The sequence below is a fragment of the Dryobates pubescens genome, chromosome 20 (assembly GCF_014839835.1).
Source record: "Dryobates pubescens isolate bDryPub1 chromosome 20, bDryPub1.pri, whole genome shotgun sequence".
Lineage (NCBI taxonomy): Eukaryota > Metazoa > Chordata > Aves > Piciformes > Picidae > Dryobates > Dryobates pubescens.
In genome coordinates, this window is record NC_071631.1 from 1808230 (window position 1) to 1825467 (window position 17238).

General features: G+C 51.4%; 1 protein-coding gene and 3 non-coding genes across 5 annotated transcripts; all 4 read left to right on the top strand.

The window, feature by feature from the left end:
* Positions 1–2770: 2770 nt before the first annotated feature.
* Positions 2771–17120, top strand: PABPC4 (poly(A) binding protein cytoplasmic 4). 2 transcript variants are annotated; one of them, XM_009908428.2, is made up of 15 exons: positions 2771–3002; positions 8713–8906; positions 9753–9868; positions 10364–10503; positions 11085–11179; positions 11817–11954; positions 12418–12513; positions 13340–13612; positions 14129–14216; positions 14410–14529; positions 15214–15341; positions 15793–15886; positions 16001–16131; positions 16233–16333; positions 16769–17120. In XM_009908428.2, the coding sequence occupies exons 1-14, from the start codon at positions 2810–2812 to the stop codon at positions 16317–16319; spliced, it is 1893 nt and encodes a 630-aa protein (XP_009906730.1). In that variant the 5' UTR covers positions 2771–2809; the 3' UTR covers positions 16320–16333; positions 16769–17120. The 2 variants fall into 2 exon arrangements, with proteins under 2 accessions (XP_009906730.1, XP_054026393.1); XM_054170418.1 differs by lacking the exons at positions 14129–14216; positions 14410–14529; positions 15214–15341; ... (2 more) ...; positions 16233–16333; positions 16769–17120 and having other exon boundaries at positions 13398–13534.
* On the top strand, positions 12148–12280 carry LOC128898259 (small nucleolar RNA SNORA55). The gene has a single exon (XR_008462780.1). It is a non-coding gene; the product is annotated as a small nucleolar RNA SNORA55 (small nucleolar RNA).
* LOC128898260 (small nucleolar RNA SNORA55) lies at positions 12788–12920 on the top strand. The gene has a single exon (XR_008462781.1). It is a non-coding gene; the product is annotated as a small nucleolar RNA SNORA55 (small nucleolar RNA).
* LOC128898258 (small nucleolar RNA SNORA55) lies at positions 14658–14790 on the top strand. Its single transcript, XR_008462779.1, has one exon. It is a non-coding gene; the product is annotated as a small nucleolar RNA SNORA55 (small nucleolar RNA).
* Positions 17121–17238: the final 118 nt, after the last annotated feature.

A 17238-nucleotide genomic window follows, 5' to 3' on the forward strand; every position in this document is an offset into this window, starting at 1 on the left:
TAAAATGGCCTGAAATTGTGTCAGGGGAGGGTGAGGTTGGAGACTAGGAAAAGTTTATTTACTGACAGAGTGGACAGGCACCAGCACAGGCTGCCCAGGGAGGCGGTGGAGCCACCTGTGGCCATGGCACTTTGGGACATGGTTTAATGGCCACGGTGGTGTTGGGTTGATGGTTGGAGTTGATGATCTTGGAGGTCTTTCCCAACAGAACCAAATCTATGATTCTGTGATTGGTGCCTTTAGAAAAGAAAGTGGATTGAAAATACTGCAAACTGTCCCATTTTTCCTCATTGTTGCTACCTTTTATTCTGCCACTGTCAATTATTCCTCTGTCGTGAAGGGGGAGGTATCAGAGCCCATTTTCATGGTAACATCACAGCTCACTTTTAAAGCCAGTTAAAAGCAGCAGAACAGCAGAGAAGCTCCCAGCAGCAGTCACAGCAGAGCAGCTCCCAGCCTCTGCAGGCTTAGTCCCTCCTAACAGGACATCCATGGTGCCTGAAGGTCACTGATGAATCACTGAATCCCGTGTCCCCACGCTCCGCTGAAGACGCTGGAAATAGATAATGATGGACCTCCCCGGAGCCAAACCTCCTGAGCGTGAAGCTGTGGGACAGTGGAGGGGGGGTGCTGGTGAATCCCTCCCTTGTTTCCAGCAGCATTCAGCGTTGTTCAACCCTCACCCTGGGAAGAGGGACTGACAGCTTGCTTCCACAGGGAGGACGTCAAGGACCCTTGGTCCTGCTCCAGGGCAGCCCATGATGTGAGCTGGCGCAGCGCCGCAGGGACTCACACTTCTTTGAGGCAAAAATATGCTCCAAAAAGGAGAAGACTGTGGGAATGGCTCCAGCCACGGCCACGACACCTCCTAAAACATCGCTTGGAGCAGGCAGAAAAATTATCCCATAGGAATTATTCATTCTCCCAATGCATTCCTCTCCTCATCCTGCTCCTTGCCCTGCTCCCACCCTCTAGGTCCTGCTCCCTCCATGAGGCTCCCTGGGGCCCATCATGTTTCGTGGTGGAACTGAGCTGCCCCTGTGAGACCATCACATGCAGGGGATGGGAAACAGCCCCCAAAGCACCCTTCTGGGAGGCTGTTGCTGTGTGTGTGTCCCTGCCAGCTGCCAGCAGAGGATCGTTTTGCCTTGAATCTGGCCCAACACCTCCACGCAGGGACAAGACTCTGGTGTCACTTGAGCTGCCACGGGGTGAGACGACCGAGCTGGGAGGCTGCACAGCTTCGCGCCAGGTGCCACCTGGGCAACATTGCTTGCGGCAGCCACATTGATTTGAAGGATTTGGAACGTGTTGTGCTTGCTTATAGGGTTGGTCACTGGTTTGGGAGAGGCAAACATCCCCCGAGAGGCGAAGGGCAGAGGCTATCAGGCAGCCTAAGGAAAACCAGGTCTCACTGAAGGGACAATCCCTGTCCTGCTGCTGCTGGACACACTCTACGTGCTGAGGCCTGGCGCACACAGAGTCATAGATCTGTGAGGGTTGGAAGGGAGCTCAAGGCTCATCCAGCTCCAACCCCCCTGCCATGGGCAGGGACACCTCACACTACAGCAGGTTGCTCACAGCCACATCCAGCCTGGCCTTGAACACCTCCAGGGATGAGGCCTTCACCACCTGCCTGGCGCTCATGAGGAGGCCAAAGCCTGGAGGATGTCAGGGCCAGCCTGAAGGGCTCAAGCCGCCATCTCCCCGACGAGGGTCGCCAACCCGCGACCCCAAAATGGCGGACGGGGGCGGGCGCCCCCTCCGCGCGGGCTGGCCCCGCCCCGCCTCGCCTCGCCTCGGGCCGGGCGGCCATCGGTCCTCCCCCCCGCTGGGGTCGCTGCAGCGGGCGGCGGGCGGCGGGGGTCGCTCCCCGCCGGGCCTGGCAGCCTCCTCTCCGCGGCGCGGCACGGCGGCCGGCTCACGCCGCCGCGGCGGCTATAAAGGGGCGCCCGCCGCCCGCCGCCGCCTCTCCGCTCGCCGGGTCGCTACGCGTGAGTCGGTGTCGGGCCCAGCGCTGCCCCGGGCCGGCACTGTGGGGCAGGGAGGGCACGGGAAAGCGCGGGGGGGAGCCGGGTGAGAGCGGCTCCGGCCCGGTCCCTTCCCTTCCCGCCAGGCAGCCCGGCCGCCCCTCACGGCGCTCAGCAGCCGCCGCCGTGTTATTTATTGCCCCGCTGGAACCCATCTCGTTTATATATTTATACGCCTAGCACAGAAGAGTTAATTTTAAAAAGGCAGATTGGCAGAAATCTCTTCCTGAGAGGATTATTTTTCTCCTAGTTTGCTTTATTATTTTTTTCCCCTTTTTCTTTTTTTTTTACCTCAGAACCCCCTCGGCCTCCGCTCAGGGGAGCTGGGGCGGAATTGGGCTCTTGAAGCGAATCCAGGGACGTGGTTTGAGGAGGGTTTTACCTCAGAAACACTGAGAGCCGACGTCTGAATTTTGGCTTCCAGTCCCTGCCCCCCTCTCTTGGAGGCTTAACTTTGGTGGATTTTTTTTCCTTTCCCCCCACCCTGATTTCAGGCCTTTCCTCTCCCTTCAGCCTCCCTCCGTCCCGGGGCCTGCTGTGGCTCTCGGCCATCCCCCAGCGGCCTCCTGCCAGCCCCCTCCCTGCCTTCTTTCAAGCTGTTCCTGCAGACCCCCTGCTTAGTGAGGCTTTGAAATAAGATTTTGATTTTTTCCCCCCTTCCTCTCTCATCCTCCTCAGTTTATTTTTTTTTTTTAAATTTAAAAAAAAGCTTGATTTACCCCCCCGAGAGTAACCCCCCCGCTCTCAGTTCGGGGTGCGAGCACGTGTTTGGCTGGAAGATGAACACGGCTGCCAGCAGCTACCCGATGGCATCGCTGTACGTGGGTGACCTGCACCCCGATGTCACCGAGGCCATGCTCTACGAGAAGTTCAGCCCTGCTGGGCCTGTGCTTTCCATTCGGGTCTGCAGGGATATGATCACCCGCAGGTCCCTCGGCTATGCCTACGTCAACTTCCAGCAGCCAGCAGACGGTAAGTGACTTCTTCCAGCGCATCTCCGGCTGTTTTTTCCTGTCCTTTCCACTCAAACCACTCCGGTCTTGCTGTGCACTGCCATGCAATTGCCTACAAAGTGATAGTTGGAGGCTAAGTGCTCCCCTTCTCCTGCTTGTGAAACAGCAATGTATTTTTACAGTCCTCTGTCCAAAATACTCTGCACATCTTGGTAACATCTCTGATGTTTTTCCTGTTTTTCCTCCTCCTGGTGTTAAACTTTGAAGACTTTTGTGCCTTGTGTAACAGAATAACCTCCTCTGTGTTCCCCTTCATCCTCAGGTTTGGGCTCTCTGGGGGGGGTCTGTGTGCAGTCAGTCCTGGCAGAAGAAGTTGAGAGTAGTCAGCCCAGGTTGAATGTTCATTTTGAAGGCTGAGCCTCTGGCTGCACAAACCCCTCCAGTTTGAGCTTTAAGCTGGTGGGCTGCAGGTTGCTGTGTTGTGTGCAGGCAGCTGGATGGGTCTCCCAATCTGGGAAAGTGGCTTTTTTCTGTTAATGGGAAAGAAAATGAGTGTTCAAGGCATGGGAAAGCAGAGTGGTTTGCTCCTACAATTTTTTTTTCTCCCCTTCATACTTTAATGTGTTTCCTACTCAATTCCAGAGCTGGAGCAGCAGCATCATGTGAAAGAAGGGACAGGAGAGGTCATTCTGGAGCATGTCTTTTCTGGCAGAAAAATGGGTCAGCATTTTCTGCCCTAGTTTTCAGAGCCTTTGCTTGCTGCCTGGTGTGAGTTTAATGCTCTGTGCTGTGATTTAGCACTTACCTACCTGTGACAGAGATGTTCAAAGGATAGATGAGAGCAGACTTTTGAATTCAGCATCCATTCTCTACAGCAGCACTTCCCTTTAGAGTAGATTTTCTTGCTTGACACTTTTGCAGACACCAGAGAGTGGTCTCTTTGCACAGGGTAATTATATTGATTCTGCATCAAAGTATGTAGAAAACAGAATTGTGGGAACAAAATGCTATTCCTGCAAGCCAGCAGAGCCTCTGGGATTCATCTGTTGGCTGCAAGTTTGGGGTTTATGTAGCCTGTTATGACTAGGTGCAGTCCTAGCTTCCATCCTCTTCTAGCTCAGACTGCCTTCTGCATTGCCCTCCTTGGGATGGGGACTCAGCAGATCAAGCACTTTCCTCTTGACAAAAAGCTGGCTTGCCCCCCTGTGCATAATTTATCATTCATGAAACTCTCAGAAGTCCTTTATCTGCAGACCAAGCACTGTATGTGTGTGTAAAACCTCCTCAATGAGAAGGAGAGAACCTCAGAGCCTGTACACGTGGTCCTCTCCTGCTCTGATGAACCTTTCTGCTCTGAATTCCTCTGGCAGAAGCACCTTGTGCAGGCCTACCCAGGCTCACCTGCCTTTTGTCTAGGCTATGATCTCAATTTGCAGGATCAGAGAAGTAAAAATAAGCAGGAGAAAGCAAGCCAGGAAGGAATTTGTAGCTCAGATGAGATAAATGTTGGGGAGGTGGGGTGCAAAGGACAAAGTCCTCTCAGTAGAGGAGAGCTGTTCAGTTGTTGTGATGTTACAAGGGAAGTGTGGCTTATCCCATCTGCTTCTTTAGCAGAAACAAGTTCTGCTCCTGACAGATAGGAAGACAAGTGGCCTTCCAATATATTTCCAAACAATCTTTCATAGTGATAAATATGCAGGAGTGTGAAGGGAGGTTGCATCATTCTGGCCTCCTGGTGAGGCAGCAGACGGGTTAGGAAGTCCCCAAGTGATACTTGGGCAAAGTGGTGTCTTATTACTGGTAGGTCTTAGAAGGTCAAGTGGTTTAAACCTAATCATTGAGGTAATACTGGGAAGGAGAAGTAGGCAAACACTTCCTGCCCTCATGAAGAGATCTGTTCTGAAATGCTTCTGATTCCTTCTTGGCATAGAAATCCAGCTGCTGTGCTAAATGTAGTGCAGCAGAACACAGGATTCTGGAGAGGTGAGCCTGGTGGTGGTGTCTTGTGATCTCTCCAAAACAGGCTTGAACATGAAGAACAGAATTTTTGGTGCCCAGTGCAGCAATTGGGATTGTTTTCAAGGTGCCTTGAGTGAGGGCTTGCCAATATGAGGAGGCATCTGTGTTTTCTTCCAGGAGTGGACAGTCAGGAATGCTTTTGGACTTCATTTTTGTGAGATGGCTTAGGTTGGAAGGGACCTTGAAGATCATTCAGTTCCTACTCCCCTGCTGTGGGCAGCAACACTTTTCACCAGCCCTGCTTGCTGAGGGCCTTGCACTCCTCCAGGGAGGGGGCATCCACAGCCTCCCTGGGCAACCTGTTCCAGTGTCTCCCCATCCTGACTGTCACCTCACACTGTCACACCCTGGGTATGTCCAAACTGGCTTGCATTTTCCTTTGCATTTTTGTCAGCCAGTGGAGCGTGCTTGACCCTGGGAGGGGCTGCCTTCTGGCTGTGCTCTCTCCCTGCTGGTCTAAGCAGAGAGGTGATTTTTAGTGAAAATAAGCTCTGCTGTCTCCAGTTTGGGGTAATTACCAGTGAATCTGTCACACTGTGATAGGCAAATTAAGGAAATGCTTCAAGTTCTGGCTAGTCCAGGCTCAGCTGTGGTTGTGAATATTTATTCTTTGTGACTGTGAAGAAAGTAAACAAACCAAACTCATTTAAACTGAAAGAAAAGCTGAATTTCCCCTTTTTTATGTTCCTCATGCAATTTAATTGCATTCCAGGATTTCATAATGTTGACAGTCATGACATGACAGCCCAGGTAATGAAGCAGAGAGCCTTGGATGTGGCTGCAGAGAAAGTGTTCTACAAGCACACAGCAAACAGAACATTCCCCAAGCCTAGAAGGAACCCAGAGCTGGGATTGCGGAAGTGTCACTGAAGAAAGGTTTAGAAGAACATTGATAAACTCTTGGTTTTCTCTTTTCCTTAGTAAGAGAAGAGCTGTGTAGCTGCTCTGCAGGTGTGAAGTTGAAAGGGAAGGGTACTTCTAAATACCTCATTGCCAGCAGGATTTTGTTCTGACTCCAGCATCAAGGGATTTAAGTCTGCCCTGCCTGCAACCTCTCTTTTTCAGGGGTGCTTCCATTTGTGCTGGGTGCTTTTGTGGTTGGGTCTTTTTTGTTTAGTGACTTAAGGGAGAGCTCAGAGGCTTGCAGAGCAGCCATCTTTGCAGGATAAAACTCCTTGTGCAGAGTTCCTCATGGCTGTCTGCCTGTGGTTATCTTTCTTCATGCTGCTCATATCTCTCTTTATGTTGTCTTTATGTTGCAGAGCTAACACAATGCTGGGATTAGCATCAGGGAGCCTGTAAGGGAGATAATTACTTTGAGGCCTGAGGCAAGGAGTGTTCATCAGCCTTCCCTATCTAGAAGGCTATGGAAGAGGAATGAAAAAGGAGCCTGGAAGGGGTTAAGGGTGTGTATAATGTTACATGAGTTGAGTCTACTGGAAGGATGACAGGAACCAGTGGGAGAGAAACAGATACAGGAACTGAAATGGCTGAAGCTTTGTGGCTCCAACAGAAGAAAATGAGAAGGTGTTTGCTCAGATTAAGGAAATGAATCAGATGTGCTTACTCTGAGTCATTCCCATCACTCATCCTGATCCTTTACAGGTTCTCTGAGGTCCTGGTGTAATGTTGATTGCATTTCCACCCCTGGGTATGGCAGCCCTCCCTCAAACCAGGCAATCCACCTAGGGCAGCTTGCTTTTACCACTGCTCGCAAGAAGTGTCTGAGTGAATTTCAAGCAGAGCCTAATAACAGAGTGGCATTACCAGCACCAGCAGGCTGTTGAGCAGGGCAATGGTATCTACTTAAAAGTATATGCTTGGGAAGCTTGAAAGAACTGGGAGTAAGTTCACAGCTAGTTTGTATCTTGGTAGCTGCTGCAGAGTGTTTCACAGCTCCTCCTGGGTGCCTGCTTCTGCTTCATCTGCTTGTCTCCTTTCAGCAGGAGCCCTGCTTCTGCTGCAAATGGTATATACAGCAGGTTTGTGTCCTTGCCAACACATACTTCTGGAGGACCTCTCCCTGTTATAAATAAACACTGCCAAATTTGACAAGCTGAACCAAGTTGCCTGCTGAAGTGCCTACTAGGAATGGACTGCAGGGAGAACCTGGGTTGCAGAGGAGCAGCTGCAGAATCGTTTTAGCAGGGCAGTTAATAGCATTTAACACCTCTGAACAGAGTTAAGATTTTAGCAGGGCAGTTAATAGCATTTAACACCTTTGAACAGAGTTAAGAGTCCTAGCAAGTATAACTTAAGAGTTTTTTGGAAGCCTGGCTGCTTCAGGGATGAAATCCAGCAGAGCTGCTTTGTTTCCCAGCTGGGTGTGTGTGTGAAGGACTGGGGAAAATAGCCACTGCACGTGGGAAATGCTGAGAAACTTCCCCACAGTGCTTGAGCCTAACTGTGGGAGCAGGGAGGGCAGGAGACTCTTGCAGGCAATGTTGGAGTTCCTAGAGGTAGTTCTGTGAAATGCTGAGCAGTTCCTCTGGCTGCACCGGCAAAGTCACATGGAAAAAAGTCAAAACTGGCACTTTCCTTGGGTTCACTGCTCCTGAAACCTACTCAGCAGCTAGCACTGGGGGAAAGTGGCCTGGAGGAACTGAGCCAAAGACGTTGGGCAAACTTGGGTTCTGCCCTATTAATACTCCTTGATTTTAATACATCTCTATCCCTCTCTTTCCCTGCTTCATGCTGGGAACTAACAGTCTTTCTGTTTTCTCTGCTCACACCATGCTGGGAGTGTTTTCTGGCACAGAAGAGTCCCAAGCATCTTGGTTTTATGAACAAGATCCCAACGTGTGTACGTAATGATCCTTTTAATATAGCAGGAGGCAGCAGAAATAGAGCCGTGGAGGGGGGGTTGGTGTGGGTTAGAATGACAGAGCTGGGGGTTTGCAGTGTGCATAAAAACTTCCCTCTTAATCAGATGGAGTTTAGGGACTTTTTCTTTCCTCTTTTTTTTTTTTGTTTTGTTTTCCAGATTTTTGGCCACACTTGCTGTTGTCTTTAAACTGAGCAACTTGGGAGTCATTTTTTTTGGCCACATAAGATAGAGGCTGACTCACGTCTCCTCCCCAGCCAGCCACGTGCTTGTGCACATTGTGCCTGACCTGGCAGGGAGCTGATCCTTCTCTCTTAATAGGAATGAGTGTGGCTCCAGCTGAGCTTCACCAAAACCAGCCCAACCCAACAGTTGGCTCTTAAGTCTCAGGGAATTATTTGTGTTCTGGATAGCTCCAGGGAGACCTTAGAGCAGCCTTCCAGTACCTGAAGGGTGCAGAGGGACTGTTTGCAAAGGCTTGCGGTGGCAGGACTGGGGGCAGTGGTTTGAAATGAGAGCAGAACAGATTGAGATTGGATGATAGGAACAGATTCTGTGCCATGAGGGTGCTGGAACACTGCAGCAGGTTGACCAGGGAGGTCCTGGAGGATCTTCAAGATCAAGCTCAACAAAGCTCTGATCAACTTGGATCTAGTGGAGGATGTCCCTGCTGACTGGAGAGGGGGTTGGACCGGATGACATTCGAAGGTCCCTTCCAACCCAAACCATTCTCTGTGTAAGTTACAAAGTCATTGGAATTAGCTGCCCATGATGCCCCCAGATGCTTCCATGAGCTGAGTAAACTTCAGAGGACACCATCAGCCACCTGATGGAAGCCTTCATTCCTTAACAAACCACAGAAACCTGTTGTCACCTTCTCTTGCAGCCGAGCGTGCTCTAGATACCATGAACTTTGATGTGATCAAAGGCAAACCCATTCGCATCATGTGGTCTCAGAGGGACCCCTCCTTGAGGAAGTCAGGGGTTGGCAATGTCTTCATCAAGAACCTGGACAAATCCATTGATAACAAGGCACTTTATGACACCTTCTCAGCGTTTGGGAATATTTTGTCCTGCAAGGTGAGATGTGCTTCCTTTGCCCAGTTCAGTTACAGCTGGGATGTGATCAGGCACAGCCAGGGCAGGAGGAAGCGAGGAGTGGAGTCTCCAAGAGGTGGAGTTGACCCAGAGGTCAGAGTTTGCTGAAGTGGCATCAGGGTTGATGTCACTCTGAACATTTGCTTCAGGTTTGATGCCACTGAACACTGAGGTGACATCACTTGTCACTCTGAATGTTTGAAGTGACATCGGATTGGAAGTAGCTCTGAATGCTGATGTGACAGCAGATTTGATGTCACATCAGGTGTGATGTCACTCTGAGCATTAGAAGTGACATCAGGTGTGATGTCACTCTGAACATTTGAGGTGACATCAGATTGGAAGTTGCTCTGAACGTTTGCTGACGAGACAGCAGATTTCATGCCAGGTTTGCTGTCACTGACCATTAGCTGAGGTGGCATCAGGTTTGCTGTCACTGACCATTAGCTGAGGTGGCATCAGGTTTGCTGCCACCATTAGCTGAGGTGGCATCAGGTTTGCTGTCACTGACCATTAGCTGAGGTGGCATCAGGTTTGCTGTCACTGACCATTAGCTGAGGTGGCATCAGGTTTGCTGTCACTGACCATTAGCTGAGGTGGCATCAGGTTTGCTGTCACTGACCATTAGCTGAGGTGGCATCAGGTTTGCTGTCACTGACCATTAGCTGAGGTGGCATCAGGTTTGCTGTCCCTCTGCACACAGCTAACACCTCCCGAAGCGCTGCCCCTCGGCACCGTTTCTCGTGTGCCGGCCTCGCGTCTGAGCGCGATAGAGGCGAGGAAGCTCTCGGGAGAGCTGACAGCTTTGCTTTCCTCCCTGCTCTCTAGGTGGTGTGTGATGAGAATGGCTCTAAGGGCTACGCCTTTGTGCACTTTGAGACGCAGGACGCAGCAGACAGAGCCATCGAGAAGATGAACGGCATGCTGCTCAACGACCGCAAAGTGTGAGTGTCACAGCAGCGGCAGCAGCGAGCGCATGACCGTGATGCAGCTGGGTATTAACAGGGACACACAAGGCACTGGTTCTCCTGGCCCCAAGCCTTGGCCTGCTACCTCTCCACTACAGGGCTGGTGAGTGACCCTGCCCAAGCCATGGCCTGCTCCCCCCCTCCATCTCAGGGCTGGTGGGTTTCCCTAACCAAGCCTTGACTTGCTGCCTCTCTGCTAGGGGGCTGGGGTGGGTTTCTGTGGCCAGGACTCTCTCCACTGCAGAGCTGGGTGGGCAGCCTGGGTCCCACCACAGGACAGGTGACTCTCTCTTGTTTTTTCTAGTTGGTCTCTGACCTGTTTGTCCTTCTCTTCTGCTGTCACCCTTTCTTGTCCCCATTTTCAGCTCCTACTACACACTCATTTTTTTTGCCTGACTGCAAGTCACACACTGTTTGTTTGCTGATGGAAACCAGCTGCTTATTGGGATCTCTTCCCCCTCTTTCTTCCAGATTCGTTGGGAGATTCAAGTCTCGTAAAGAGCGAGAGGCTGAGCTGGGAGCCAAGGCAAAGGAGTTCACCAATGTTTATATCAAAAACTTTGGGGATGACATGGATGATGAAAGACTAAAGGAGCTCTTCAGCAAATATGGTAAATGCAGCAACACTTCTAATGAGGCTGTGAATTGCATGACCAGCTCACATGGGTCACTTTGTGGCTGAGGAACACAGAGTTCATAGAATCACAGAGTGACTTAGGTTGGAAGGGATCTCTCAGATCATCTCCTCACCATGGGCAGCGATGCCTGTCAGCTAGACTGGGCTGCTCAAGGCCTCATCCAACCTGGCCTTGAACACCCCCGGGGAGGAGGCATCCACAGCCTATTCCAGAGTCTCACCACCTGAAGAACTTGCTAAGCTCCAGTCTAAGCCTGCTCTCCCTCAGCTTCAAACCATTACCCCTTGTCCCATCTCTAGACACCCTCATGAAAAGTCCCTCTGCAGCCCTCCTGGAAGATCCCTTCATGTGCTGGAAGGTAGCTCTAAGGTCCCCCTGGAGTCTTCTCTTCTTCAGGCTGAACAACCCCAGCTCCCTCAGCCTGTCCTCATAGCCACATGTTGGACAGGAGTCAGAAGTTGACCAAGCAGAGAGGGGCTTGGAGCTATGCTGTGGAATTTAATAGTCTTGAAATAGCTTTATGATACTTTACTGACCCTGTCCCTTGGTAACAGGTAAAACTCTGAGTGTTAAAGTGATGACAGACCCTACTGGAAAATCCAAGGGCTTTGGCTTTGTAAGCTTTGAAAAACATGAAGATGCTAACAAGGTATGACCAATCCTTATGCTGCTTGGGTATCTTCAGAGAAGGAAAACTTGGCTTTTCATAGGATAAACTAAAATGTTACTAACATGAGAGAATCCTGCCTTGGGCATAACCTTTTCTGGTTGGGGGAGCTTGGAAGCCTTTTGCACCTTACTAGTTTGACATTCAAGGGCAAGTTGGCATTTCTGGATTACTGGATCCAGAGAGAATGCAGGGGTGTGATCAGGAATGTTAATTGCTGAAGAAGTACTAGAGTGCAGGGCTTGAGGAGGAGGAAGGAGGCTCGAGTGAAAACGCTGCTTCGAAAGGGTCTTCTCTAAGGGTGTGTTCGTTAAAATGTGGACTGGGGATAAATTCCCAAGTTGCTGTTAGTCCAGCATGTGCAGTGGAGGTGTCAGCAGGGCCTCTTGATTATCTCTCCAGTTGCTTGTTTATGGAATCCTAGAATGGCTTAGGTTGGAAGGGACCTCAGATCTACTCCAGCCTCCCCACCGTGGGCAGTGATGCCTCTTATCTGACCTTATCAAGGCCATCCAGCCTGGCCTTCTACCCAGCACCTTCACGACCGGGCAGTGCTGTTCTTCACAGGATCAGGTGCTGCTTCAGCAGCTGACAGTTTCCTCTTCAACCTTCTGTCCAGGCAGTAGAGGAGATGAATGGGAAGGACATCAATGGGAAGCTGGTGTTTGTAGGCCGGGCACAGAAGAAGGTGGAGCGGCAGGCGGAGCTGAAGCGCAAGTTTGAGCAGCTGAAACAAGAGAGACTCAGTCGCTACCAGGTGAATGGTCTGGGCCTTCCTGAAGTGAAACACCAGGCAGTCCCTGGGAATTCAGATCTGAAGGTGACTCCATGGTATCTAGGGGTATCAGGGCACAGTCTTGGCAATGGAAGTGCCAAATGGGGTGAAAAAGCCAGCAGAGCCTTGCCCTGTTGTCCCTGATTTGTGGCCAAAGTGGCTCGTGTCAGACCTGGCATCTGAATCTTTGCCACTCCTTGCAATATAGTGCTGGATTGGAGATACAGGATGCAACAGGAAAGCAGAGGAAATCCAGACAAGCTCCCTTTCACCACTTTGGACCTTGTCTCTACACCTTTGCAACACTTATTGCCTTCTGCTTCGGGTGCTGGGGAGGCATCATGGTGCTAAACGAAGAGTTTTCAGAGGAGTTACAGCTCTGGCAGTTGATGTGCTCAAGATTTGCTTTAATGTTCTGAATGTCTGATTGTTCTCTCCCTTCCAGGGTGTTAACCTGTACATTAAAAACCTCGATGACACTATAGATGATGAAAAACTGAGGAAAGAGTTCTCACCTTTTGGGTCAATAACTAGTGCCAAGGTACTGTGGGGCCTGGGGTGGCATTTGCATTTTAAAGGCTGAGGTTGGAACTCCCTGACAAGGGACTGAAGGGCAGTTCTTGCATCCTGTGGTCATTGTGGTCCTGAGAACATCTAGACTAGCCCATATAGAGGTTTCTTTGGGTCTTGTTGGGGTCTAACTGCTAAGCTTCTTCATTCCTTCATCAAAAGAGGTGGCAGGAAGTGGAGTAACGTCCTCGAGCTGACTCCCAATGATCATGAAGTAACACTTTTCCTAAGTGCATTTAGAGGCTGCACCAATCTTTCCCATTCCTTACTGTGCAGTGTGGGCCTTGGGGATACATGGTGCTTACAGCAAAGCAGAGCAAATCCAGACAGGTGCCTTTGCCTGCACTGCACACCTGTCCCTACACCTCTGCGACAGCCAGGCCAGGTTGCAGGCAGGTAGGACATTGACACATGGATTCTTGGGCTGAGTCATAGAATTGTTAGGGTTGGATGGGACCTCAAGGATCAGCCAGTTCCAAGCCCCCTGCCACGGCCAGGGACACCTCACACTACAGCAGGTTGCTCACAGCCACATCCAGCCGGGCTGCAAACACCTCCAGGGATGAGGCTTCCACCACTTCCCCGGGCAGCCTGTGCCAGGCTCTCACCACCCTCCTGGGGAAGAACTTCTTCCTGACATCCAATCTGTATCTCCCCATTTCTATTTCTGCTCCATCCCCCAGTCCTACCACTCCCTGGCACCCTAAAAAGTCCCTCCTCAGCCTTCCTGTACCCCCCCTTCAGATACTGGAAGTCCTTGGGGGCGCTGCTCCACTGGCAACTGATCTTTACTGCAGGTGATGCTGGAAGATGGCCGGAGCAAAGGGTTTGGCTTTGTCTGCTTTTCATCTCCAGAGGAGGCGACGAAGGCGGTGACGGAGATGAACGGCCGCATCGTGGGCTCCAAGCCGCTCTACGTGGCGCTGGCGCAGAGGAAGGAGGAGCGCAAGGCTCACCTGACCAACCAGTACATGCAGCGCATCGCTGGCATGAGAGCCCTGCCTGCCAACACCATCATCAACCAGTTCCAGCCTGCTGCTGGAGGCTATTTCATGCCTGCCGTGCCCCAGGTGAGCTCAGCCGGTGTTTCATGGGGTGTTAGGGGTCGGAAGGGACCTCTGGAGATGGAGTCCAACCCCCCTGTCAGAGCAGGACTGTAGAATCTAGCACAGGTCACACAGGAACACATCCAGATGGGTCCTGAAAGCATCCAGAGAAGGAGACTTCAGAACATCTCTGGGCAGCCTGGTCCAGTGCTCTGTGACCCTCGCAGTGAAGAAGTTCCTCCTCATGTTGAGGTGGAACCTCCTGTGCTGTAGTTTAGATCCATTGCCCCTTGTCTTGTCACAGGGTGCTATTGAGCAGAGCCTGTCTCCTCCCTCTTGACCCCCACCCCTCAGATATTGATAGACATTGATCAGATCCCCTCTCAGTCTTCTCCTCTCCAGACTAAACAGCCCCCAGGGCTCTCAGCCTCTCCTCACAGGGCATGTGCTCTCCTTGTCCCTCTTGAACTGCCAAACCAGGGTATAAAGAGTGTTTGTTCACGTAGATGTTGCCTCTGAGCTCATCTGATCTTCCTGCAGGCTCAGAGCAGACCCACTTACTATGCACCTAATCAAATGACACAGATGAGACCCAACCCACGCTGGCAACAAGGGGGAAGACCTCAAGGTGAGGATGTTGGAGACGACCTCTGGGTTGCATGAGCAATACCTTGGGTTTGAGCAGCCCTTTTGGCTGTACTTCCCAACAGGAACACTACATGCTTCCCTTTCCTTGCACAACCCCAACCTGCAGCTGACAGTCCTGTCCTGCCTTGCCAGTTGCTCCTGATTTGAGGATTTCCTCTCTCTTCTCCCTTTAGGCTTCCAGGGAATGCCCAACGCCATGCGCCAGTCTGGCCCCCGGCCAGCGCTGCGCCACCTGGCCCCTGCCAGCAATGCTCCAGCCTCTCGTGGCCTCCCTGCTGCTGCCCAGAGAGTTGGTAAGGTGTCTGCTTCCCAGGCTCTTCCCCTTGGGTGTGAGGGAGGAGGACACTGTTGAGAATCCTGCTTCCAAAAGGTGGTTCAGACACGGATAACCAAAGCCCACCTGGAGCAAGGGGCAGAGAGTGCACCTGAAACTTCCCTGTTCCTTGCTGTGCAGTGAAGGTCTGGGGACACTTGGTGCTACAGCACAGCAGTGGAAATCCAGATGGGTTGTTTGCCATTGGTTTGGAACTCATCTCTACACCTCTGCAACATTTACCACTGGACAAAGCTACACAATTCTGTGATGCTGTCTTCAAAGCAGAACATCCACACTCGTTTTATTCCACTGAATAGCTGGAAAATGCCTGAGGTGCAAGAGGTGGTTTAGTTCTGTGAGGAAAGAGACTATTTCCTAGAGTAGCCAGTTGCACTTTTGGAGAGCAGCTTCTGACCTGCTGTGCAGGACATGGTCTGGCTTCAGCAGTTCGAGTCAGGTGGCACATCTGATGTTCCCTTATCACACAGTCACAGGGGGTTGGAAGGGACCTCCAGAGAGCAGTCCAACCCTGCTGCCAGAGCAGGATCACCTGGGGCAGGCCACACAGGAACACATCCAGATGGGTCTTGAAAGCCTCTAGAGAAGGCTTCCTTGCCTGCAGGTTGCTGGAGGTGTTTGTGACTCTGTTCTCCTCTTGCAGGCGTTGGCAGCGCCGCACAGAGCTTGGCTCCTCGGCCGCCCGTGGCCGCCCCTGCCCCGCGAGCAGTTCCTCCCTACAAATACGCCTCCAGCGTCCGCAGCCCGCACCCGGCCGTGCAGCCTCTGCAGGTAACCGGGGAGCTGGCCTCTGAGGCAGCCCAGCAGCTTCTGTCTGCAGCTGGAGGGACTTGACAGCCATTCCAGCTGCTCTTCCAGTGCACTGTCTGGAGTCGGAACACCTGATGGTTGTACCTCTGCCAGGGGTGACGCTGCCCTTCTATCTGCCTTGTACTTGCAAGCCCTTTTATACCTCCTTTGCAAGAAGCCCCTAACTGCTGCTCCACAGTTGTGATGTTGCTGCAGTTTTTCTAAGCTCCCTGCAGTGCCTGTGTGTGGGATTTTCAGACTTGGAGGAGCCATTTTTTTGGGTAAACCAAAGGCACCTTATCCAGCCTTCTGGGAAACTTAAGTCTGCTGCAGGCTTAAAAGATTGAGGAGGGGATACCTTATTGTTGTCTCTAAATAAGAAGCAATCAGCTCAGCATCTTGTTTCAGCACCCTCATCTCTGCTCTTCTATAGGCACCTCAGCCTGCAGTCCATGTGCAGGGACAGGAACCACTGACAGCCTCCATGCTGGCTGCTGCCCCACCTCAGGAGCAGAAACAGATGCTGGGTGAGTGAAACTCCAGTTCTCACAGGCTGTGTTTTACTTTGGAAGCAGCCCCAGGCTTCAGGGATGACTTTTATTGAAACTCAACTGTCTGCTCCCCTTTCTTTTTATCCCCAGGAGAACGTTTGTTCCCTCTGATCCAAGCTATGCACCCCAGCCTGGCAGGGAAGATCACAGGAATGCTGCTGGAGATTGACAACTCAGAGCTGCTGCACATGCTGGAGTCTCCCGAGTCCCTCCGCTCAAAGGTGAGCTGCCTGGGGTGGGTTGGTGGGAGGCTTTGGGGTGAGCTGGGGCAATTTCTGGTCAAGATTGCAGGTCTCACTGGATAACTTGGCTCCTCCCCCAGGTGGAGGAAGCTGTTGCAGTGTTGCAGGCTCACCAAGCCAAGAAAGAAGCTGCCCAGAAGGTGGGCGTAGTTGCTGCTACCTCTTAAACCCAGGAAGACTGGTGAGTGGCTCAGGCCTTAGCTGCATTCAGACCTTCCTCAATCAAAGCTGATCAGGACTGTTAGTGAATGCAGCCAGTCTGGAGGCCCATCTAGGTCCACCTGCAGCACTTGTCCAGAGTCTCACCACCCTCCTGCTGAACAACTTCTTCCTAAGCTCCAGTCTAGCCCTGCTCTCCCTCAGCTTCAAACTGTTGCCCCTTGTCCTGTCTCCAGACCCCCTCATGAAAAATCCCTCTCCAGCCTTCCTGTAGGATCCTTTCAGGTACTGGGAGGCTGCTTTAAGGTCTCCCCAGGAGCATTTTCTTCTCCAGGCTGAATAACCTCAACTCTCTCAGCCTGCCCTTGTAGGAAAGGTGCTGCAGCCCTCTGATCATCTAAACTTCACTAGCTCAGAGCAACGTGCGTGGGTAACTTGCCTTCCTTTCTTCCTCTAGGATGCAAAGAAGCCAAATAGCTCCTTCCTAGACATCAGCTGCAGATGTTTGCAGATTCTTCACTCTCCTGCAGATCTCAGTGCTGTGCAATCATATCACATAGTTACTGCATTTTGTAAGTTAACCTTGGAGAGCTTCTTCAGAAAGCCAGCCCTGAAGCTCTGAGGTTTTCCAAAAATCAGAATTGGCCTTGCAAGCTTTTCCCTTGTGGTCAGAAGAGAAGCTGCCTTTTGTTGTCTTCTGAGGGAGGACGTTGGAGGACTTCAGGTTGAAAGGTATTTTGTGGGTTTGGATTTCACTGAAGAGTTTGGGAAGTCTGGAAAGCATTTATCAATAAAGGAATTAAAAACTTGCACTCTGATCTTTCTCTCCCTTCAGTAACTGTGGTGGGGCTTAGTAAAGTGAGGCTGACAGGCACTTGTGTGATTGTGTTGATTTAAGGGAGCTGTTCTGCTTCTTGATTTTGGACA

What these genes read in the sequence shown, in the direction of transcription:
- PABPC4 (XM_009908428.2), top strand. Translation starts at nt 2,810, where the DNA reads ATGAACACGGCTGCCAGCAGCTACCCGATGGCATCGCTGTACGTGGGT. An exon ending in GGAGCTCTTCAGCAAATATG is followed by an intron (nt 10,504 to 11,084) that starts GTAAATGCAGCA and finishes CCTTGGTAACAG; the next exon opens with GTAAAACTCTGAGTGTTAAA. An exon ending in TCATGCCTGCCGTGCCCCAG is followed by an intron (nt 13,613 to 14,128) that starts GTGAGCTCAGCC and finishes ATCTTCCTGCAG; the next exon opens with GCTCAGAGCAGACCCACTTA.